The sequence below is a fragment of the Rattus norvegicus genome, chromosome 9 (assembly GCF_021556685.1).
Source record: "Rattus norvegicus strain SHRSP/BbbUtx chromosome 9, alternate assembly SHRSP_T2T, whole genome shotgun sequence".
NCBI lineage: Eukaryota > Metazoa > Chordata > Mammalia > Rodentia > Muridae > Rattus > Rattus norvegicus.
In genome coordinates, this window is record NC_141542.1 from 76559516 (window position 1) to 76583587 (window position 24072).

The window sequence follows — 24072 nt, forward strand, 5'->3', positions numbered from 1 at the left end:
GACTACTCGGTTTGATTTGACCAACATCTTGATGACAAGTGAGCGTTCGTTCGTATCACAGAGTACATTTATCAGCCTATGTTCTTGAGCGATGAGGGAATTGATGTGGAGAAATCCTCTACAGATTTGTGGAATTTTCTCCCTGGAGGTGAAGGCAGCTGGGTGTGGTGTCTGGCCTGTACTCCCAGTAACTACAGGTCTCCAGTTTGAGGCTGGCTTATATAACTGAAATCCTTTCTCAAACAAACAAAAAAGACAAAACTTGGTTTAGCTTTGAAAATAGACAACTCTCCCACCCCTGTCATCCATTCCATAGAATGGGTATGCTTTCCCTAATTAAGGCTAAGTCAAAGTTGTAGAGGGAGCTGGCTTGTCTGCTATGTGAGCCACACAAGCTTTCATAAGTGTCTCCTAGATTTCACCCTCTAATTAGATCTGCTGTGTTTAACCTTTCACTCACAGGAAGTGTTCTTTGAAAAAAAAAAAAAACAACTTAGAAGAGGAATGGGCAGGAAGGCACAGGAACCAAGGGCCACCCGGTATCACCAGTGAGCATCTTTATGGTTGCGTCTCCTAGGGACCTGTGGCCCACCAAATTACTCCTTTACCGTGATACTCTTTTTTTTATATTTTTAGAAATAGCAGTGCATGATATCATTTAGTGCAGCACATTTATTCAGCAAACATTGACCTCCTGTGTGTCATGCCCTGCAAAGGCAACTTCTTCCCAGAAGATGATGCTCACTGAGGGGTCAGGTTAAGTTTAGATGTCACTAATGAGCACCAGGAAGGCCCAGTACCAGTACAAGGTATGGATGCTTGTCTGTTTTTGATATGGGGTTTTGCTATGTAGTCCAGCTGCTCTAGGAATCAAAATCCTCTTGTTTCAGCCTCCCAAGTGCCAGGAGTACAGATTTGTGATACCATGCCAAGCTTAGAATTTGATTTGTGAGTCTCTGGTTCACAGAGGAATGGATACATTGCTAGTAAATTTCAGAATTAGTGGTATCAACATCTGTTTTTAAAAATTTGTAACAGCCACAAGATATCCCAGATGGTCATCGTGCGCCTCCACCCCTCGCACAGAGAAGCAGCAGCACACGCAGCATTGACACACAGACTCCTGGGGGTGCAGACAAGGGAAGCAACAACAGCAGCCGCTCTCAGTCTGTGTCCCCGACATCCTTCCTCACCATCTCTCATGAAGGCAGTGAGGAGAGTCCCTGTTCAGCTGACGACCTGCTTGCCGATCCCAGAGATAAAGGTACCATTGGTTGGAGCTGCGTCCCTGGATGCGAGTGGCGTGCTCCTGTTGATCTTTCTTTCTGTGGGATCCACATACACTGGAGGAGTGAGGGAGAACACCAGGTCAGAACAAGTGGAGTACAGTGCAGCTTTGCCAAGGGGCTCTATGGTGCTTTAGTGTTGTGTGTGTGTGTGTGTGTGTGTGTGTGTGTGTGTGTGTGTGTGTGTGTATCTTTATTTTCCAGCATTTATGGTGAATACAGCTACCTTATTAGTGACTAGTGCAGTGGTTCCTAACCTTCCTAATGCTGTACCCTATAACAGTCTCTCATGCTGTGTGATGCCCAACCGTGAAGTTCTTGTTATTGCTACTTCATAATTGAGTGCTAATCATAATGTAAATATTTTTGGAGATACAGGCTTGCCAAAAAGGTCTCTGCCCACAGGTTGAGAAGCACTGGAATAAGTATTTTCCTGAAAAGCACTTTCTTCTTGATCATTTTTCCAGTTGGGGTTTTATTACCTTAATAATTCTTAATTAAATGTGAAGCCTTCAACTTATGCTGTTTAGGATACTTCTAACAAGGATTAACTAGATTTATCTCAAGTCAAAATGAGTGTTCAAAGCAAAGTCTAGATTGGAGGTACTGGTGCAGGAAGGTAGTCCAGTGGTTAAGAGTACTTGTTAATCTTGCAGAGCACCACGATTCAGTTCCCAGCACCAACCCACATCAGGTGCTTCATATCCATCTCTAATTCTAGTTTTTGGGGACTCTTCTGGTTTCTACAGGTTATGCATACATGTCAGTGCACATACAAACAAGAGAACACACACATACATGTGATAATTTTTTTTTCAGAGCTGGGGACCGAACCCAGGGCCTTGCGCTTGCTAGGCAAGCGCTCTACCACTGTGCCAAATCCCCAACCCCACATGTGATAAATTTTTAAAAAATGTTAAAGGTTGGAAATACTTAAAATAAGAACTAGCCTAAAGTCAATATTCCAAATATTACATACAAAATCTTACCTTTAAAAAGAAATAAGATTATTTTTATCAGCCTATATCAGAGCAATACATTCTGTTAGCCTAATCATAGTTTTTATATGTACTTGAAAACAATGATATAGCAGTCGTTTGTAAATTGTCCAACTCAATTCAGTAGAAGTGTATTGAGAACCTCTTGCATATCATTCCCACTGACTGCCTTTCCCAGTCACTTCAGCATTTAAATCTGGCAACAGTAAAACTTAGAACTAGGGCTTAGGACCCTTTTCCTGAGATAATTTTGAGATTCTGAGGACATAGGTATGTAAAAGAGATATACAAACCAAATATTAACAGACTTTAAATCACAAATTGCTGTGTTTGTGTCCTCTACCCATGTAAAAGAGCAGGCATAGTAGAGTGTGTGTGTAGCCCCAGCACTGGAGGGACTCGCTGGCCTGCCAGTCAAGCCAACATGGCAAGCTTCAGGTCCAGTGAGAGATCATGTCTCAAATAAGGCAGGAGAGTTCAGTAAGCACTTGCCACGAAAGCCTGACAACCGAAGTTCAAACTCTGAGTCATATTGGAAGAGAACCAACTCCCCACAGTTCTCCTCTGATTTCCATGTGCATGCTGTGGTACACACACCTACACACTAAATTGTAAGTTATTTTAAAATGTGATGGCACTGGCCTTTAATCCAGCACTGGAGATGCAGATGCAGACTAGTCTGTGAACCCAAGTCCAGCCAGGGCTGCAGAGCTAGATCCTGTCTCAAAACACTTTTAAAAGTCAGGTGATGCTCAGTAGTGGGAGAACTTGACACCCGCTGGCCTCCACCTGCATATACTTGTGCATGAGCACACACGTACCCAGTTTAAGATGAAAATAAGTCTTGAAGCCAAGAAGATGGCTCAGTGGGTAAAACACCTAGTATACAAGCATGAGGCCTGAGTTTAGGTCCAAAGAGTATGTAAAGCCACACCTCTGTCAGTATGCACCCCCCCCCCCCCCACATACGAACCAGAGAATTCAGTCTCGCTGGGTTTTCTGCTGAGCTGATACAGAGCAGCACCTCCAGAGGTTTTGAGAGTTGATTGCATTCTGAGTATAAACTGTCAGTGCTGGGAATGCCGCTTGTATAGTGCATGATACACAAGAGTGGAAGATTGTGTGGGGCCATTGCAGACATTGTTGAAGTTCTGCCCTCATCTCAAACCAAAGTCTTGTAATGATATTTTTAAACTGAAACTCAATTCAGAAATACAGACATCAATTTTAAAAATCAAACATTTAAATACCACATAAAGAATTTTAAGAAAATGTTTAAGGCATCTTTTCTACATTTAAATCATGGGATTTTTTTAATTATTATTTCATGTGCTTTGGTGTTTTGATATATCTGTGTGAAGGTGTTGTATGCCATGGAACTACAGTTAGACAGTTGCGAGCTGCCATGTGGTTGCCAGGAATTGAACTAAGGTCCTCAGTGAGTGCTCTTACCTGCTGAGCCGTCTCCCTAGCTCCCATTATGTTTTTATAAGATTAGAAAGCTGTGTGCACAGTAACAACAATGTGGCTCATAATTTACAGTCTTGAGTCCAAGCTTAAGGATGTCAGGCAAGCTGTGTTCATGTGATGTGGTGATGTGCGGTGTAGAGAGCACACTCTGCTCAGAGCCCAGCATGCAGTGAATGTATGCTGTGCAACCAGGGATTCCTGAGTGTTTGATTTTTACTCTGTCTTCTGCTTTTTCTACACCAAGAAACCTTTTATGCTTGCCAGCTTTTTTGTAACCCTACATTCAATTACAGGACACCATTGGGGTCATAGTTTAGATTAGCTTTAAGGCAGGCAGTGATGGTATATACCTATAATCCCAGCTTTGATGCTGGAGAAGGATCACTCAAGATCATCTTTGGCCAGTCTGGGCTATATGAGGCCCTGTCTTAAGAAACAAAACAAAAAACATGTTGGGTTTTAAACTATGTTTGTAGACCATTGATAATTGGACCTCTAAAATAAATAGTTGGATTGAAAATAGTTATCAAAAATTGCCTCTTGGTTTCTTACCCCTTCAGCTCTACCTCTGTATGCATTTCATAATTTTGTTTCTTGGTACTTATTACTTTTAGAAAGGAATGACTAATGGCTTCTGTGGATTTCTTTTATTAAAATACAGGGTCATAGCACTACTTTCAGTAAGGAATTTATAGTTTAGAGATAGATTGAAAGTTTTAGAACAGTTATATAACATACTAAGAAATTTAAATTACTGCAGTATGAACTGACAGTAATACTGACAGTATTAGTGACATCAGCCCTGGACATGACTGTCATTAATGAAATGGTCCCTCTCATAAGGTGCATTTGGAAAGATTTCAGAAACTTTTGAGGCAAGTTTAGAGAGAATTTTGAAAAAATAATAGAATTTATTTCTTGTTGGTTAAGGAAGTATTTGGTATGTATAGCAGCTTTGACCTAAAGCAGAGACCAAGCAGAGAAACCTCAAGATGACACTGGCAAGCTTGCAGGGCAGGCCAAGAGTTAATAGCAAGCAACTAGTTAAGAATTGTTTCAGATACATGTGCTGCCGAAAATACACACTGAGTCTATTTGCAGAGTGCAGAGATATACGGTGGCCAGATAGCTGTGTGTGCAGTCTGAGGATTAAGTGATACAGGCCTAAAGAGATACTTGAGACAACATTTATATTTTATTTTTACATTTACATACATGTTTAATATCTTTTTAAGCCAGCAATGTGATAGCTATTAGGGTGGTGTTGATGAAGAAAGCACTCTGCCTGCCTTTGAGTACTTCCTTACAGAGTCCAAAAATATTGATTATGTTGATTTGATGCATTTTATAATAGTGTTTTTAATAATCCAGTGTCATTTCTTACAGACAATGGAAACAACTCTCCTTTGCCAAAATATGCAACCTCACCAAAACCTAACAACAGTTACATGTTCAAAAGGGAACCTCCAGAGGGCTGTGAAAGGGTCAAAGTCTTTGAGGAATGCTCGTAAGTACCCCACATAAACACACACACTTTTTAAGTTAGAATGTTCAAAAAAGTTGAATATCTCCCACTCAGATTTCATAATTGTTAGCTTTTCCAGTGTTGCTGAAAATAGCCTAATACACCAACAAATGGTGTAGAGTGACTTACTCTCACTGCAGTGATACTTACTGTCCACTAACATCCAATCACTCTGATTTCTTCAGCTCCCAAGAGCATCTTCCTTCAAAAGTGTGTGTGTGTGTGTGTGTGTGTGCACGCATGCATGTGTATTTGGGGAGATCAGAGGACAATTGTGGGAGTTCTCTCCAACCGTGTGGTTCTGAGGGTTGAGCTCAGGTTACCCAGCTTGATTGAGCGTCTGCCGAGCCTCCGTAGAGCACGTTCTGTGACTGTTGATGCAGCGGTATTGAACCAGGTTCACATGGTAGGCGTAGCATCTGTTTACCCAAGGTGAAGTACAGGTCTCCCAGAGCAGTTCTTTTTCAAAGACCTGATAGTCCTCAGCTTTTGCCTTCTTTTTTGTTCTCCAGTGATTTCATATTTCAAAGATTCCAGTATACTTTAGGCTCAGCCGCTCTCCTGTGAGAAGATAATTTAAGAATTGGCAGATTGTGTGTGTGGTACCAAGAGAACTGACCCCAGGGCTTCCCGCACACATGCCACATAAATAGTCTGCCTACAGGCTGTTCTCCCAACTGATAGAACCAGAATTTTACTTATTTTTTGTTAATTATTTTTATGTATATGAGTGTTATGTCTGCACCACTGGGGTGCCAAGTGCCCATAGAGGCCAGAAGAAAAGGAATGGATCCTATGGAACTGGAGTTACAGAAGGTTGTGAGCCAACACATGGGTGCTGGTAGGTAAGCCTGTGTCTTCTGTAATAACAGCCATTATTCATAATAGCTTAGCCACCCAGCCCCCAAGAAGCAGAATTTTAAATTAGCAGCTCTTGTCGTTTGACCCCTTATTTCCCGTTTCTAGTATCTAATTTAAAGCTCAAACTTCGCTTAGAAACAATGTAGGGTTTTCATTAACGGTGTTTCCTTGTTTTGTAAGTGATGGCTTCAGGATTATAAGTATATATGAGGGTGTGCAAAGTAGTGATGAACATCAGAATATGATGATAGTATTTAGGCCTCAACCTTAGATAGATAGCAAGTCGGAGAACCACCTTTCCACTCCCAGCCCCCCACTCTCGATGCATTCATTGCACTGGGGATCAAGCCCAGGTCCTGAGTGTGTCTGGCAAGCAGTCTACCACTGAGCTGTGCCCCAGCTCCTTTTTACTTTTCTTCCCCACCCCTTCTTTCTGTTTTTGAGACATGGTCCCACTGTGAGTAGCCCTTGCTGGCTTTGAACTCACAGAAATCTAACTGCCTCTGCCTCTCCCAATGCAGGAGTTAAAGCATCTGTATTAACACCATACCCTGCACATATTTTGTTTTTCTTACTGGGAAACCTGAATTAAACTATGGAGATAGTCCATCTTCCATTTCATGTGGTTTATCTATATCTTTTCATGAAAATCTTGGAGCGAGTTGAAACGTCCTTTGGCTTCTGTTATGGACCCTCCTGTTGATGCTTTCTTTAAGTTCTGACTAATCCTACTCTGAGCATGTAGCTCTGAATGGACTAAGCTTCTACACTAGAAAACACTGGCTGTTGGGACCTCTCTTTTTCTATACAACAATTGAAACCTGTTGTTTTAGCAACTTCTTGTTGCAGGGTTGTTGTTTTTTTGTTTTGTTTTTGTTTTATTTTATTTATTTTACCATGTCAGCTATGAATTTAACTGATGGTTGCTGTAGGCCAGAGCTGATTTGTTCTTGGCTTCTGCATCATAGTCATTATATTCACCAGGGAATTTACCAAAATTCTAGCTTCTACCCACCCCTGATCTAATGAATCAGTGTATGGAGATAGGATGGGTTATAAATCTTTACCAAGTTTCTCAGTGATTTTTTATACTCAACTTGAAAAATACTAGCTTAGACCTTGTCTTAGTTACTGTTACATTACTGTAAAGAGACACCATGACCAAAAACATTAAATGAGGGGCTGGCTTAGGGTTTTAGAGGTTTGGTCCATTGTTTTGGTGATGGAGAGCATGGTGGCACACATGGTTCTAGAGCAGTAGTTGAGAGCTACATCCTGATCTACAGACCGAGCGAGACAGAGAGAGAGACATGGAGCTGGGTGTGGGCTTTTGAAATGTCAAAACCCCCACCCCAGTGTCTGTTCTAGCAGGCCATACCTCCTAATCCTTCTAATCTTTGAGCTGACCTCTTATTTTATTTATTGGCAATTAGAATATGCCTAAGTGCATACAGATGGGTGTGCTTCTTTTTAGAGAGGATTTGACATTTGGTATATGGGTTAGTGTCTGTTAAGTCAGAGAGATCACTCAAGACTGTCTCAGTTACGTCTTCACATCTATTCTTGGGTATGGGGTGATCAATGTAGATCAAAGAAATAAGGTCAGTTCCAACAATTACATGGTTTTTGTTTGTTTGGTTGGTTTTTTTTGTTTTTTGTTTTTGTTTTTTTGTTTTTTTTTTTTTGGTCATTTTTTTCTTACTCTAAAAGTATCGGGGTTGGGGATTTAGCTCAGTGGGGTTGGGGATTTAGCTCAGTGGTAGAGCGCTTGCCTAGGAAGCGCAAGGCCCTGGGTTCGGTCCCCAGCTCCGGGAAAAAAAAAAAGAACCAAAAAAAAAAAAAAAAGTATCAACAATTGTTCACTGAATGTCTTCTGATAATTCAGTGATGTTTGAGATTCTCAAAGAATACTTTAGAAGGATCTTTAGCTTTTGCATTTTCATTGATCCCAGTTCTCTTTATTTTTTTTTTTTGCATTTTACTTTTGAGATAGTATAATTTAATTCTGAGATAATATAATTTAATATAATTATATTATTTCCCCCTTCCCTCCCTCAACACTCTCATATATCTCTCCTTCAAATTTATAGCCTGTTTTTCACTGTTACATGCATTTGTATATATTCCTAAATGCAACCTGCTCAGTGAATATACCTGTCTATATGTGTGCTTTTAGGGCTGACCATGTGATGTCAGATAACCAATCAGTGAGCTCTTCCCTGGGGAAGATAATTTCTCCTGCTCTGAGCATTCATAGTTGCCTGGAATTCTCTGTGTAGGGTAGACATTCAAGGTCTTCCCCTGTGCACTTTAGCATGCTTGTTGGCGTCATCTTTGTTCAGATCATGCTTAGACAGTAATATATATGCCTAGAAGCAGTAGAGCAAGGTCATGTAGTAAGTAGTCTTTTAGTTTTTCTGAGGATCCTCCACACTAATTGATTATGGCTACATTAATTTACCTCCTTACCAGTCCTCTATAAAAGTCATGGTCAGCATAGTTTGTTTTCTTGGGAATGAACATCTGACCAGATTCAAATAGAATCTCAGTGTACTTCTGATTACCATTTCCATGATGGCTTTTACATTTCTGTCATTTTTTAAATGCACCCCAGCACTGCCCCTCCCCTTTCAAGTCACCTTCTTCTTTTTTTTGTTTTTTTTAAGGACTTTTTGTATTGGAAAAATACAAGCTTCATCTTTAGGAACCATACATCTTAAACCAATTATTTCTTTTAAACTAGACAGAGCACAAACATCCCTAGCCCTGTCAAATAAGTTTAAATAAGGTGACATCAGGCAAATAAATTAAGGATTAATAAGTTAGTCCTTTGTGCTAGGGATCTAGCTCACTTAGTAGAATGCTTGCCAAGTGTGAATGAAGGGTGTTAGAACTGCCTAAGATAGGCATGGTGGCCCACACCTGTAATCCCAGCACTCGGTGGAAGCCGAAGGGTCAGAAGTTCAAGGTTAAAAAAAAAAAAGCCTTTATTTAGATGGAGGTATAAAATTTAACATCTCTGTCTTAATTTGGGTTTTACTGCTGGGAACAGACACCATGATCAAAGCAGCTCTTATAAGGACAACATTTCATTGGGGCTGGCTCACAGGTTCAGAGATTCAGTCCATTATCATCAAGGTGGGAGCATGGCAGCATCCAGGCAGGCCTGGTGCAGGAGGAGCTGAGAGTTCTACATCTTCACCCAAAGGCTGCTAGTGGAAGACTGACTTCCAGGCAGCTAGGACTAGGGTCTTAAAGCCCACACCCACAGTGACACACCTACTCCAACAGTGCCACTCCTCCAAGTAGTGCCACTCCCTGGACCAAGCATATACAAATTATCACAATCTTTAATAAACCTGTCTTCACATTTAAACATTTTATTATAGAAAGGTAACATTGACTTTATTACAAGTGAGAGTCTACATAAAAACTGAGTATGGTTCTCTTCATAAAATACCCAGAAATATTGTGAAAGATACTTCTAGTCCTTGACCTGTTGTTTCTATTGATTTAAATAAATACTGTGTTTTCTTCTGTTCTTTGGCTGTACTGCAAAGTGTCTTCGTGTGTGTTTAGTGTCAGTCAGTGGAGTCTGTGTACCCAGCATTGTTAGGAACACACATATTGGACACAGTGTGTACACATGCAGGTGTGTGGGTGAGTGCCACAGTATGCTTTTGGGGACCAGAGGACAGATGCAGGAGTTGGCTCTGTTCTGTCATTTGGATTCCAGGAGTTGAGCTCAACTGCTTGGCAACAAACACCTATATCCATCTTGCAGAAGAAAACTCTACTTTTTATCATATGATAACAGGTTTTTTCATCAAAGTTGTCTTCTCTCACCTTGATTTTATTATAATGTTGTGACATTTCCATGTTATTTGCAATCTTTAAATTTTCATGGAATACCATTAAGAACAAAAGTATTTTGGGGGATAATTTTGAAAGGACTTGGCAACAGGGAAGAAGTTTGCTTCAGAAAAAACTTTGAAGACTAAGATATAACTCGGTGGTTAAAATTCCTGGGTGGGTTCTGAGAGGAAAAGTATCGGCTCAGGACCCCAAGACCACGTTCTCAGCAGCTTAGTCTGCCTCAGAGAACAGAGGGCTGGGAATGAGAGACAGAAGACAGAGGGTGAGGGAGAAGGGTGGTTGTCCTGGAGGAAAAGGACTGCTGCTGGATGGAGAGGAGACCCAAGTTTATAAAAGTACAAGGGAACTGGGTGTAAGGATGAGGAATTTCATGTTAATTGGGCATGTTAATTAGGTGAGCCAAAGGAGGGTTTTGATTGCTTCACCTTGGTGATCAGCTTCACGAGGAGGGAGTGGCCAAATAAGGTGACTGGATTTAAGATGTAATCCTAACAGTTCTCAGCAAGGCAGAGGGAAATGGGGGGATGGGGAAGGCAAGGCCTGTCAGATCTCACTGGCTCTGTCACTCGCTCACTTCACTGGGGTTGGCCAAAGTCCCTTCACGTTCTGCCCCACCATCACAAAAAACTGAAGCAACTCCACAAGCTTTCCATTACTTTGATTTCATAGTCATGTTTCTCTGAAAAGTCTTTATAATTGATGTAGAAATTTTTAATTATACTTGAAAAAACTGGGTGTGCAAGTGCATGTTTTAATTGAAGCCAGCACTGTTGAGGCAAAGGCGATGAATCTCTGTGAGTTCAAAGTCTTCCTGGTGTATAGCAAGTGTCAGGACAGCCAAGGCTGCATAGTAAGAACCTTTCTTGAACAAAACAAAACATAGCAAAAAACCCAAAACAAACACGCAAAGAGCAACATATGGAAAGAAACCTTTCAAGGCATAGTCCTGTAGGGTGGATTTAGCAAAAACAAACCCAGACACTTTATATAGTCCATTGTTTAGTCTTTTCCCTTCAGAATCTTGGAAAAAACATGTTGGAAACATGTGTTATGCATGTAGATTTTCTTTTCCTTTAGGAAATCCATATTCCTAGTGGCTATCCTGTTAAATGCAGTGGTGTCAAGGCTCTTGAAGGGAGTGCCTGACAACACTGAGTCAAATGTCTGTAGTATTTTGGTCTTTTGGGGTTGGCATTTCTGACATAGCTTCAGTTGTAGTTCTTATGTGTCTTTCATTATGAGTTTATTCCCAGTATTGAGTGTCTTACAGTAGTGGGTTGTCTGTTTTGTATGCAGGCCAAAGCAACTTCATGAGATTCCAGCCTTTTACTGTCCCGACAAAAACAAGGTGAATTTTATTCCTAAAAGTGGCTCTGCTTTCTGCCTCGTGAGTATCCTCAAACCACTTCTTCCTACACCAGATCTTACCCTCAAGGGCTCTGGTCACAGCCTGACCGTCACCACTGGCATGACCACCACTTTGCTCCAGCCCATCTCTATGACCTCCCTGTCTACAAACACAGAGCAAGACCGGGTATCTCGAGGAACCAGTACAGTCCTGCCGTCCGCTTCCCTCCATGCACCACCAGAACCCATCGAGGAAGCTGAAGGATAGGGCTCAGCTTGAGCTATGGGTGCTGGGAATTAAGAACCCTGCAGGTCACATGACTGTGATGGTATCATGTCCTCCCGGTTGGCTGTGAAGTGCTTTGGCTTTCCAGTGATGTGAAACAGCAAGGCTCCTGGAAGGACTCGTGGTCCCCTGAGTGCTCTGCCCTGCACGTGAAGGCCACTGACGTGCTTCACCTTCTTGGCCTTGAAGCACCAGCTGAAACCTGAAAGGTCTCTTCTTTACTTTTGGAGGAACAAAATCACATTTTCATTTGTTTTCAAATTAGACCTGTTTAAAAACAAAACAAAGACCCACAAAACCGGATCCCTGCAAACATAATTTCTGAAGGGAGATATGATTGATGCTGCAAGAAAATCATCTTTTATATGAAAACGACTATTTTATAATACCAATGTCACATTTTCTCAAAGTAGCAAACAGGACGTTCCAATGATCCTCTGGTGGCCTCTGTTTCTTGTTTCCTTTTTCTAGATATTGCTTTTCTCAGCTGTTTTCAGCTTTGGGACCAAAGGGATTGCTGACATTTCCCCAGCAATGTCAATCTCATGACTGTGTTCTTCTCCCAAGTAAGAATTGATAGGTAAATGCATTGAACCAAGTATATATAAAAAAGATCAAAAGCAATATTCGTACATTATGTGATTTATGTTTTTTTATGTCAAAAGTTTGTGATTTGAGTGAAGTATTTGTAAACTGCTGTTTTCTGAACTATCCCTGTCCACACTTCACCTTGTGGTCAGTCAGTCTGAAGACAGGTTGCTTTAACAGTCAGTGAGCCAAAAGAAACTCTGAAGTGTGGATTGTTAGCTAGGAGTATGGAGCTCTCTGGTCTTCTGTGAGCTGTGTGTCCCGTGGTGCCCTCCCCGCCGGGTGTCAGTCTAACTTTGATCATCACTGTATCATATAGCCCCAAGAGACCCTGAAAAGGCTGTGCATGGATTCCCTCCTCTGCTTCTGTGGTGGTGTTGTCTTGTGGATTTGGTCAGGGTTAGTAGTTTTCCAAGAGTGTGATCCATTGAGTAGCAATTGGGAGCTGCAGAAATCTTTTGAGGACTGACTTCCTTCATGTGTTGGCGCTGTGATTTGCTACTTACAGATTTTGCTAGTTTCTTCTCCAACATTCCATACACTGGGGGAAAGACAAGAGGCTGGGAGCTTAGGCAGCAGGTACCTTTGAAAAGTATACAGTTTTGGATTTGAGCTCATCTGGTAACCATTGCCAGTATCACATGACAGTATTTAATTTCTAGGTGCGTGATAATAAAATTAAGGAGCTGCTCTTTAGAAATGAATTCCATCAGTGTTGGTAAAGCACTGTTTTAATACATGCTAACTTATACTGCTGCATACAACAGGTGGATGGCAAGCCCTGCATGAGAGGGACACAGTTTTGAAGGCGAATTCCATCCACTGGTCCAAGTCATTCCATCAGGAGAAACCAAGAGATAGCAGTACATCTTCTTGGCAAGGTTTTTGTCACCTCAGGATGCCTCGGAAACTTAAAGTAGGCTCTGCTCAGCTTTAAGTAAGGATATTTAGGTTTATTGGATAAATTCAAACATCTAAGTAAAATCCATCAGTTTTGGTTGGGAAAACTGAAACTTTTTGGTACTTGCCACCCAAAGCTTAACTTCTGGGAACTAGTAAATCATAGCTTCTTAGTCAGTAAAAGCCTCAGTTGTTTGGTGTGTAGGCTTTTTGTTTGGTGGGTTTTTTTTGTACCTTGATTTTTCTCCCTGTCGGGCCTTTTGACTTTACCATTTTATCAGGATCCAGAAGTACAGAAGAAAGAGGACTGGCAGTCCATTGAGCTGACCTGAAGGGAGAGGAGGCATTTAAAAGCAAGGGTTCTTGTTTTGTTTGTTTTTGAGGTGGCTCTTATTATGTAGCCCAGGCTGGCCTGGCACTCATGCCTCTCCCAAGTGCTGGGATTAGTGGCGTGGGCCACTGCACCATGCGTGTCTTCTTTTTAATGCTGTGGTTCCCCACCTGAATGCTGTCAAGTGGGTGTTCTTCTTCCTTATCTATACCACCTCTTCTCTCGATTTACAAGTATAGTTTACTCTGCAATAGATTTCTTCCCTTTTCTGTTATACTTGTTTGGCCTCGTCCTTGAAATAACACAGAGAGGGACAGGTTTCAGGTCAGCATCTGCTCCTAGAAGTAGAACTTAAGTTTGAGGTTTGGCTGGAAGAAGACTGTGAATTTGTAAGTAAATGAATTATATGGTGACCAAACACTCCTGAGATCTGAAGAAAAACAAAAAAGGTCTATGTCCAAAAAAACAACTCTTAACTGCCAGGGCCAAAGGGCTAATTTTTAAGCATATGAGCTTTATTTGCAGTCTTAGCATATATTAACCGTAGATCCACCTAGCTGTTTTATTTAACTCTTAATTCCCAGGTGCTTGGTTTTAAAAATGGGTCTACTCTTAGTAGAGTGGGCATGATTACACTGACAAGCCACACTCCATAATTAGGTTATTCTGTAGAAACTGTACAGAGGTAGAGTAGCTTCAGTGCAAATACAGTCTTTCCCAGTGCTGGGGATGAAACCCAGGGCCTCGTGCATGCTGAGCAAGTGCTCTGTCGCTGGCTTATTTCCCAGTTCCTCATTTAAATTCTTAATTAAAAACCATTTTGTTCCATTGCAGTAAAAGTGGGTGGCATGTGTATTTTTTGGCTAAAGCACTGTTCCTGGCCCATCTTAGTTCTACTTGACCCTCCAGCAGTTTCCTCCCTGCGGTGATAAACCTCAGGTTTATAGCTTCTGACTCGGTAAGTCTGTTACTTATCACTGGTTTACAGGCAGTTGTGTTTAAAACACTAGTAGGTTTGCTTTCTTTGGTTAAATATAGTGGGAATGTCAATTTTTTTTCTACCAGGTTCTTCATTTTTGTTTACAGGGTTTCTTAGACCTAGGACCATAACCAATCTGCCTCTCTGTCTGTAGATGCTGTTGCTGACTGGGGTGGGTCTGGCAACGGGGAAGGCTGCTTTTTATTCTTACTTTTTAATGTTTTCATTAAAGAAACAGTCAGCTTTTCCTAGAAGGTCTAAAAAAAAATGGCACAATATAGAGCTTTCTCTGTATGGGATTTGAACTGAGATCTTGAGGTTTTCTTTCAAGGAAACTAAAGTAAAATTGACATTACTGAATTTGTGAAGTTGAGATTCATTCCTAAATACTGGGTTTGGGGTGTGTCAAAACTGGACCAGTGGAAGTGCTGAATTTGCAAAGTAAAGCCAAGATACTTAAGTCTGCACTTTAAGGCTTCTGGTCGCTCTGCCTTCATTAGTGACTCCGCAGAGTGGCTCTGAACAGTATTTTGTTTATACAGTCCTGTTGGAGATATATAATTTATGTTTTTTAAACTCTGCATCTTTGTCTCTGTTGGTGTAAATCTTTTTTAATGCAATTTTTTAAAGTTATAACAGAATTCTTCCCCCAAAAAAACAGCATTTCCAGCGATGATAAGTATTGTGTTGTGGACTGTCCCTGCACCTGAGCACTTACTGCTTCCGACAGGGGGAGACTCCTGTGTTCAAATAAAGTCTGTTGTTCTCGAGTCTCTCTGTGTCTTTATGCATATCACCGCAAATTCAGATTTCATTTATTTTTAGGCATTTCTAATCCTCGTAGCTTATATATAGTATTTTCTCTTCCACAAGTGGATAGACAGATACACTCTACAGGGCTGTTCCTGGCCACCCCTAACTGCATTAGAACTAAGTGTAGCCTGTCCTTCAAGTACACAGCAAACATGGACACAGTGTACGCTGACAGGGACTCCCTCAGTCACCCATGAATTCCCTGCTTGTTAGAGGTTGATGGTTCAGTGAGGGAAACGAGGATTCCGAGTATAGGAGACGACTTTTTCTTTTTTAATTATTGTAAGGTTGTTTGGTCTCAGGTGTTGAGTCTGTATGAAATATTGTTGGCCAAATCAGCCCTGTGAATATTGCCACGTAACCACCCAGGAGGAGCTTGATCAGTTCCCAGCCCCACATGGTGTGGCTTCCAATACTAAAACCTCATAAACCTGCACTGACCTCTTACTAAAATGTCCCATTCTACAAGCCATATTGGGGCACACCTTTAGTCCCAGCACTGTGGAGGCCAAAGCAGGAGGAAAAAACAGACTAGGTACAAAATGAACCCAGGACTCTGCATATTACCATTTAACTGCAACACTTACCCAACACACACCTGCTGCTTTTTTGAGACAGCCCTTTACTAAGTTGCCCAAGCTAGCCTCAAACTCATGATCCTCCTGCCTCAGCTTCTTGAGTATTTGAGATTACAAGTGTTGTATACCACCACACCCAAGTTAAGATATCTTAAATTTTTCTAATGTAACATGGTACTATTAGACTAATGAGTAGCCTTTATAACTCTTTGGTTTGATGTTTTTAAAACTTGGTCTAATTTTTAAATAAGTCTACCTGGCAGAATAGAAAACAAGTTTTCTCCTAAGGAGACTATTTTTTGTGGTTTTTGTTTGTTTCCTCTAGTGTGAATGATCGCTCTGTCTTTGTGCATGCTAGGAAAGCTGTCCACCATCTCAAAACTGTTAGAGACACACAGCATGTTAACATGTAAAGTTGTTTCTTGATGAGGATTATGATAAAATGCAGCAAGAACTTCTGCATTAGGTACAACTCCTGTGTGTATTTGGGGTGTTGTTAATGATACTAAAAGCACTTAACTGGGCTTTAGTCCCTGATCTTCACAACAGGAAGCAGACAGGCATGGCACTGGAGCAGTAGCCAAGAGCTGTACATCCTGATATACAGGCTATACAGGCAGCAGGCAGAGGAACACTGGGCTTTCCATGGCCTTTTGAAACCTTAAAGCCTTCCCCCAGTGACACACCACCTAATCCTTCCAAGACAGTTCTACTTATATTTAAGCATTTAAATATATGAGCCTATGTGAGCCATCCTCATTCAGACCGCAGTTGGTTTGATTTGATTTAGTCTTTTTGAAATGTATATTGTGAAAGATTGGTCATGAATGCCATGACATTAAAAATTAGTGTTTGTCTCAGCCTGCCTGAAGTAGCCTTGCTGGGAAGGGTTTAGGTGCCTGGGCTGGTATATTTTGTATGGTAAGTTCTGTCATTGCTGCTTAGTGGTCATTGACTTGGAATTAAAGTCACCTTTCTTTATAAGCCTTGATTTTCATTCATATGACTAGAACTGCTCTCCCCTAAGTGGGATAAGGCAACTGCAGGCAAACAGCTTGCTTTTTTTTTTTTTTTTTTTTGGTCAGGTAAATTGTTTTAATAAGAAAACCAAGAGGGAGGATCAGTCTTAGAAACAGTCTGAAATTCATTTTGGCTTCTCAAGTATAATCTAGTCAAAGCTTGTACCTGAGAGACTGTTTACAAACTCCAGACCAGTTGCCAGGGAGTATTTGTTACTTCACATTCTTCATGGTCTCCCAAGAAACAAGAAACTGTCTTACAGATAACAAAAGTGGAATAAGTACCAACTCCAGAACGGATTCTGGACCATGCAGCCCTGCATTGCTACCCTGCACCTACAGGGTTGATAAAGTCCTTTGATCACAGGCGCCTGCCGCTGCGCCTCATTCTCCTGTGGACTTGGCTCCCTTACTCAGCTCCTGGAAGCCTGGTTCAGAGGCCCAAGAAAGGGCACCACAGTTCATGACCTAAGAAATTGTTGGCTATTTTTAATTTTGCTGTATCCACAGAAATGAGAAACATTGCCTTTTAGAGAATCAATCACATTTTTTTTTCTTTCCCTTGTTGAGACATAGTGGTGCTTGGGCATGCTAGACTCTTGGCAGTGAGCCCCAGCCTCAGCCTCAGCAAGGTTAAATCTCTGCTTGCTGTGTTACAGGAGACAGAATGGACTGTGTGTGTGTCTGTGTCTGTCTGTCTGGTGTGTCTGTCTTGTGTATGTATCTCTGTGTGCTGTGTTATAGGAGACAGAATGGACCGTGTCTGTCTGTCTCTCTCTGCGTGTGTGTACACTGGTAAGCCTACCCGGGTAAAGACATGGATAATTCTTTTCTCCTTTTTTTAAAAGAATATTTTTTATTTTACATGAAAAAGAGTTGCTTGCAAGAGCAGAAAGTGTCAGATTCCCAAGAACTAGAGTTCTGAGCAGAGTAACTGTAGCTTTTAACTTGAGTCATCTCTCTAGCTCCCAGACGTTGTGGCTTTTGAGGTTTTGGAGGGTTTTTGTTGTTTTGTTTTAGAAAAGGTCATATTCTGTACCCTAGGCTGGCCTTGAACTCACAGAGATCCTCCTGCCTCTATCTCCTAAGTGCTAGGATAAAAGGTGTATGCTACCATACCTGACCTCTTTTAGAGGGTATTACTTTGAAACTGAAAAACCTAACAGTTTTATAATGCTTCTTTGGGTGTTTATTTGGGGTTCAGTTTTAAGAAGAGTCAGGAAAGCCATAGGGCAAAGTGTTTACTAGAACCAGTGCAGGCATTGTCCACTGAGGGGAGGCTGAATGGAAGAGAGAGAGAGAGCATCTCAGGTCTTACCAAGCATGTAGGAAATGAGAGCTAGCACCAGAGCACACATGAAAGAAGCAAAAACAGTGCATGAATTCCTACCTCTTACCTATGTAGTTCAACCTCTCGGTCATGGAAGAGGGTAGGGAAGGACCACACTGGTGTACCTAGCTAGTGGGAAGTTTTAGATACACAATCCAAAATACAAACATAAACACTTAAAAATAGCAACTGTTACTTTTAGACAGACCTTTTGATTTTTGACTGTATTACTTTGGAAGTAGCTCGCTATTTTACACCAGTGAGTGGAGAAGAACGTGTTGACCCAGTGACGGATCTCCCTGTAGCTAGAAATAGGCAGTTGTGAGTTGCCCGATGTGGATGCTGAGAGCCAAGTGTAAATAGAGCTTAGGTTTTTCTGCAAGAGCAGCCAGCTCACCAGTCCCCCATAAGAGATGGTGTCTCTCAGTGAGCCCCCAGTATCTGCCCATTCTACATCCAGTTGCTGGGGTGACAGGCAGGTCTTAGGCTTACACAGCAAATACTTTACCCAGTGAGCCCAGCTAGGCGTTGGAATGTCCTCATCACCCTCTTGGATAGTTTGACTCTAGTCCAGAAGTAAATCTCAGAGATTTAAATAGACAGTTGTATCTGGATTGAACACTTTAGAAAACGTATTGCTTTATGCCATCTGTAATCTTTATTAATGGACGCTCAAGAGAGAGGGAACACATTAAACTAGCTTCCTAATGCTGTAAGCCCTGTATATTTCTAGATCTATTAGTTAGGAAACATGAAATAAATACCCAGAACAATAGGTAATGTGAAATAAATATTCAGAGTGGAAATATAGCTCCTTTCAATGTGCAAATAATGAAATCTAATTTTAAATACAATTTGTTTCTAATGATATTAGAACACTATTATACAATTAAAATCTCAGAAAATACAAATTACACCAATCTGATCATATGACCTGCCATTCTTGTGTCTCTTGAGGAGAAGGCTAATGTGGCTGTGCTTGGGTCTGTCTAACTTTCTGTGAAGTCTAATTTGGAATAAAATAAAGTAGAACATAGGTGCTTCTTCACTCGATATAAAAGATACCCATTTTTGACAAAGTTGCTCTGGGACAACCTATGCTTCCCCATCAGCTGTCTTTCTGGTAAGTGTTCACAACTGTGTTCTCATAACTGAACTAACTCATGGAAGGATACCTCGCAAAGAGAGGTAGCACAGACGGTGTAAGTTATTGCTTCTTGAGGTTAATGGCAGTGGTTGCTCTGGACCCTAGCCTCAGACTGTGATTCATTATAGTAATCCTGGTGATCAATCTTGGCAGAACAATGACAATATTGTGTTCTGGAATTTTTCACTGAACAGAAGGGAAGTGCTTTTGAAGAGGTAATAGTTCATTAAGACTGAAGATATTTAGGAACAAGTCTGCATTTGTTTCTGACCCACAGGTGAGTCTGCAGCCCTTGCACCAGTTGACAGCTCAGGGTCAGTTCCACAGGGTTAGGCCAGGTTTCTGAGTGTGTGGAGTGGATGGCATTCTACCCACTCTGGTTTTTTTCTTAAAAATAGCTCCCTATATACCATGACTTGGACATTATATGTAATTTGAACTTGAATCAACCTGCTAATGACTAGAAGCCCATAAAAACCACAATAAACAACTTAAGATGTCCCTGTGGGACACTGGCCACAATGGACTTGATGACAGAACACTTGGAGAACTACCCTTAAATTAAAGGGTGGACAAGAAAGGACAGGAAGCTGAAGGAGTAGCAATCCAGCAGTTATGATTTCGCCAGTTTGCCCAACTGCCACTGAATAGCCTTCCCTTCAAACCCTAGACTCTATGTCCTCTGCCAATAGCTTTTGCTTAGTACTCTCTAATGGCACTGTGGGAGTTAGACTGAAAGGAAGAACATGGGATGCTCCTTAGCTTTCTGTAGAATCCTCCATGTCTATCAGAAATCCTTCTGGGCTCAAGTGTGTGTTGAGAAAATACAACTATTATGATGGCATTTGAAAGTGTCTTGCATGTTCACATAGAAGTTTCTGGAAGTTTCAGCAAGATTGCTGCCCAGACATGCAATGCTTGTCCTCACTGTTCTGTAGAGAAAGTAGCACTGCAAGAGTCAGTGAAACAGACCTGTAGATTCCTTTTCCCATTTCTACAGATGATGGCTTTTGCATCCTGCTGTCTTCCCCATGAAAATTTAATAATGGAACTAATGTATCCATGATTGCATATGAATGAACGGTAACATTGCATTTAGTTACCAGGTACAGAAAAGCAAACCCACGTTTCTCTTAATTTCAGTAAAGCAGACAGTTCTCTAATCTTGTTCTACATTGTAGTTGGTGAGAAAGCTTTTTATAGTTCTAGTGCTGGTCCCCACAACAGAAAACACCTGACACTATCAAGAAAACCCCCCAAACTATAGCCACTCTATCCTATTCTTTATCCCCTTAAAGCAAAGTAACAAGTGTAAAACACCTTCCAAAGAAACACACCATGCTTCTGTGATTCAGCCGTAAGTTTGGTTTCTCAGTATTGCGGAGTTTGTAAAATTATCCATGTACTATCAACAGCCTGCCCACCCAGCATATGAAGTACCACAGCCTGCTCAGGTGCTCCAATCCTGTGACTAGAGTTGGCTGGTAGACGTTCTATCCTGAACACATGCTTCTGTGTGTGGTCGCAGTGGGAACTTCTCTTCAGAAAGGCAAATGTTGCACAGTTGGTTCCTCAAGACCCCTGAAGCTGTGATGTCAGTCACCATGACATCAGTCAGGCATTCAGAAGCTCGTCATCTGAGTGTCCAATGGCATCTGGGTTTGAGAGTGGCCCCAGGTCTGCAAATAGATTGAACCAGGCTGACATGTCTTGGTTACCACTGTTGGGGGCTATTAAGAAAAAGACATTAAAGAGTTTCAGTTTTTGGAAATAATTTTTATACTACTTTTATGATTTCTGAAGCAGATGCTTTTTAATAAAAATACACGTGGCTGACAGTGATTCAATATATCCCTCTTAAGGGTGATCTTACAAAGCAAATGTAGTTCCTCCCAGGTACACTGAAATGCCGCTTAAAATCTCCTTGTTATAAAAGTAATACTTTAAAAATATTAGCCATAAAGGGGAATAACCCCCTCCTAACACTATCATTATACACATCTGACAGTTGTCGTGTAGCTCAGGCTGGCTTCAGGTTTGTGATCCTTCTGCTCACTCCTAAATTTTGTAATCTAGGTATGCACCATCATGCCTAATGCTCGTCAAAGCTTTTCCTCACGGGAGCTGTGGAGGTGGCTCAGCAGGTAAGTGAAGCTCCCCAGGGCACACGTGGTGAAAGGAGACAAACATTTGCTCCCTCTAAAGGTAATTTAAAACAATGAAAAAAGGTCAAGATATTTTGATAACCTGTAACCAGGCCAGACTTCCAGTGGAGGAAGAGAGGATATCAACCCACCCATCAAACCTTCCCCCTCAAATTCGCCTTGCCTTCAAGATGCTCAGAAATAAAGATGAAGCAGAGACTGAGGGAATAGCCAACCAATGTTTGGCCCAACTTGAGACCCATCCCATGGGAGAGAGCCAAGCCCTGACACTATGACATTCTGCTATGCTTGCAGTCAGGAGCCTGGCATAACTGTCTCCTGAGAGGCTTCATCCAGCAGCAGATGGAAGCATGCAGAGACCCGCAGCCAGACATAAGGCAGAGCAGGAGTCAACTAACCTGGACCCAGAGACTGAACAACCAAAGAGTATGCATGTGCTGGACCTAGGCCCCTACACATTTGTAGCAGATGTGCAGCTTGGGCTTCATGTGGGTCCCCTAAGAATTGGAAACAGGGCTTGCCTTCCTTTAGATCCCCTTCTCCTAGTTGGACTGCCTTGTCTAGACACATTGGGAGAAGCTGTGCTTAATCCTGCTGAGACTTGATGTGCCAGGGCACATTGTAGTTGATCACTAAGTCAGGACAGGAACCCAAGTGATAACCTGGAGGCAGGAGCTGATGCAGAGGCTGTGGGTGAGCACTGCATACTGGCTTGCTCAGCCTGCTTTCTTACAAAACCTACAATCACCAGCCCAGAGATGGCTCCACTCACTGTGGGCTGGACCCTCCCCTATTGATCACTAAGAAAAATAAGGCTATAGACCAATTTTAGGAGGCATTTTCTCAATTAAGGTTTCCTTCTCTCTGATGACTCTAGCATCTGACAAATTGACATAAGACTAGCCAGCACATCCCTGAAGAACAAGAAGTTGAGAAACCAGGGCAGAGGCCTGAGAACAGTCCAAGAACTGAATATGAACTTGGTCACGGCGTGCAGAGAAGTAACTGCAGCCAACTCAGCAGAGTCAAGGAACCCTCTTTTTACCCAAGTTATGGTTAATACCAGTTACAGACCAAAGCAGCCACAGCTGCACAACAGGATCTGAGGCCCCATGCGTCAGCCAGGGCCTTCACAGTTTAAGTCCAGCTCTAGTTCTGAGAACTGAAGTCATGTCAGCTATACCCATGTAAGGATAGCTTTGTGTCCTGGGTGTTCTATCTCCAATGAGCGATGCTGGTTAAGTCAATTGCCTTCAGGGGCTCTTGTTTCCTATTTGTGTAACTGCCATATAATTTACCACTTAAGTATAACATGCGACAGTAAGCAGAGGTTGTTGGTAATCATGCCAAGGCCGGTGACTGCAGCAGCAATGCCTGACACTCCCTGATGAGCATGTGTGGTAAAGTGACATCATTATGGTCGTTCCTTGTGCCCATGTCCAAGCTGTTAGCAGCAGGATTATGGTGAGTCTTTTGCATCTATTTTGGCCAATATCTAGATGAATGGAATTGCTTACTGTTAAGTGCATACATGTTCAGTTAAAGCAGAACCAGCAAAAACAATTTTCTAATAGTAGTTTAATTTTTTACAGGCAGTAGGCTCTCCTGCCACATTCTTGTGAACATGGGGTTTTGTTTTTTGTTTTCTCATTTTAGCTACAGTGCTGTATTCTTACGTTTTTAACATTTTGTTGGGGATGAGTTGTGGCTGGTTTGTTCCGGAGCATAGCCTCCAATTAGCTATGTAGCCCAAACTGGCCTGGCTCATCCTGCACCAATCTCTGAATCCTGGCAACTGGGGATTAAAGGAATGTGCCATTGTGTCTGACTTTTTTGTCTGTTTTGTACAGTTTCAGTGGTGTTATGTGTTGAACCCACACCTTGTGCATTCTAGGTTAGTGTTCTACTTCTGAGCTATATTCCAGTCTGGAATTAGTTTCAATTTGCATTTAATGATTAGTGAAGTGGCACACTTAATGATTTAATTTCTAAGTTATCAAACTTTCCAGGATTACTTTATGGTCAGAGCTGACAGCTGCCTTTTTCCTGCTCACTCTTCCCGACAAACTGAATCAGCCTCAGACTACAGGTACACACATCAGTCTACAGGTACACACATAGACTGCAGGTACACACATCAGTCTACAGGTACATACCTCAGACTACAGGTACACACATTGGTCTACAGGTACACATGTCGGTCTACAGGTACACACCTCAGACTATAGGTACACACATTGGTCTATAGGTACACATGTCAGTCTACAGGTACACATCAGACTACAGGTATTTATCAAACTACAGGGACACTTTAGACTACAGGGACACACATCAGGCTACAGGTACACATGTCGGTCTACAGGTACACACCTCAGACTATAGGTACACACATTGGTCTATAGGTACACATGTCAGTCTACAGGTACACATCAGACTACAGGTATTTATCAAACTACAGGGACACTTTAGACTACAGGGACACACATCAGACTACAGGTACACACATCAGTCTACAGGTACACACATAGACTGCAGGTACACACATCAGTCTACAGGTACATACATACCTCAGA

At 41.7% G+C, this 24072-nt stretch overlaps 2 protein-coding genes and 1 long non-coding RNA gene across 52 annotated transcripts in view; 1 reads left to right on the forward strand and 2 right to left on the reverse strand.

The window, feature by feature from the left end:
- Fam117b (family with sequence similarity 117, member B) overlaps positions 1-24072 on the forward strand; it is a 110115-nt gene that overhangs the window by 52962 nt on the left and 33081 nt on the right. For 6 of the 10 annotated variants that reach the window (XM_087566677.1, XM_087566681.1, XM_087566682.1 and 3 more), the window contains 3 exons: positions 1039-1264; positions 5141-5261; positions 11313-15217. In XM_087566677.1, the coding sequence (XP_087422803.1) occupies positions 1039-1264; positions 5141-5261; positions 11313-11631 (666 nt within the window). In that variant the 3' untranslated portion in view covers positions 11632-15217. Of the gene's footprint in view, positions 1-1038; positions 1265-5140; positions 5262-11312; positions 15218-21410; positions 21479-21793; positions 23328-24072 lie in introns of those variants that run through there. The other 4 variants (XM_087566679.1, XM_087566684.1, XM_087566680.1 and 1 more) reach the window with 3 other exon arrangements.
- On the reverse strand, positions 655-5840 carry LOC120094801 (uncharacterized). The gene is made up of 3 exons (XR_015629594.1): positions 5430-5840; positions 3258-3484; positions 655-1343 (listed from the first exon to the last, which is right to left on the reverse strand). It is a non-coding gene; the product is annotated as an uncharacterized LOC120094801 (long non-coding RNA).
- The window catches only part of Ica1l (islet cell autoantigen 1-like), a 58062-nt gene continuing 52812 nt past the window's right edge, over positions 18823-24072 (reverse strand). For 33 of the 41 annotated variants that reach the window (XM_087566221.1, XM_087566209.1, XM_087566217.1 and 30 more), the window contains one exon: positions 18823-21064. In XM_087566221.1, coding sequence (XP_087422347.1) covers positions 20949-21064 — 116 coding nt within the window. In that variant the 3' untranslated portion in view covers positions 18823-20948. 41 annotated transcript variants of the gene reach the window in all.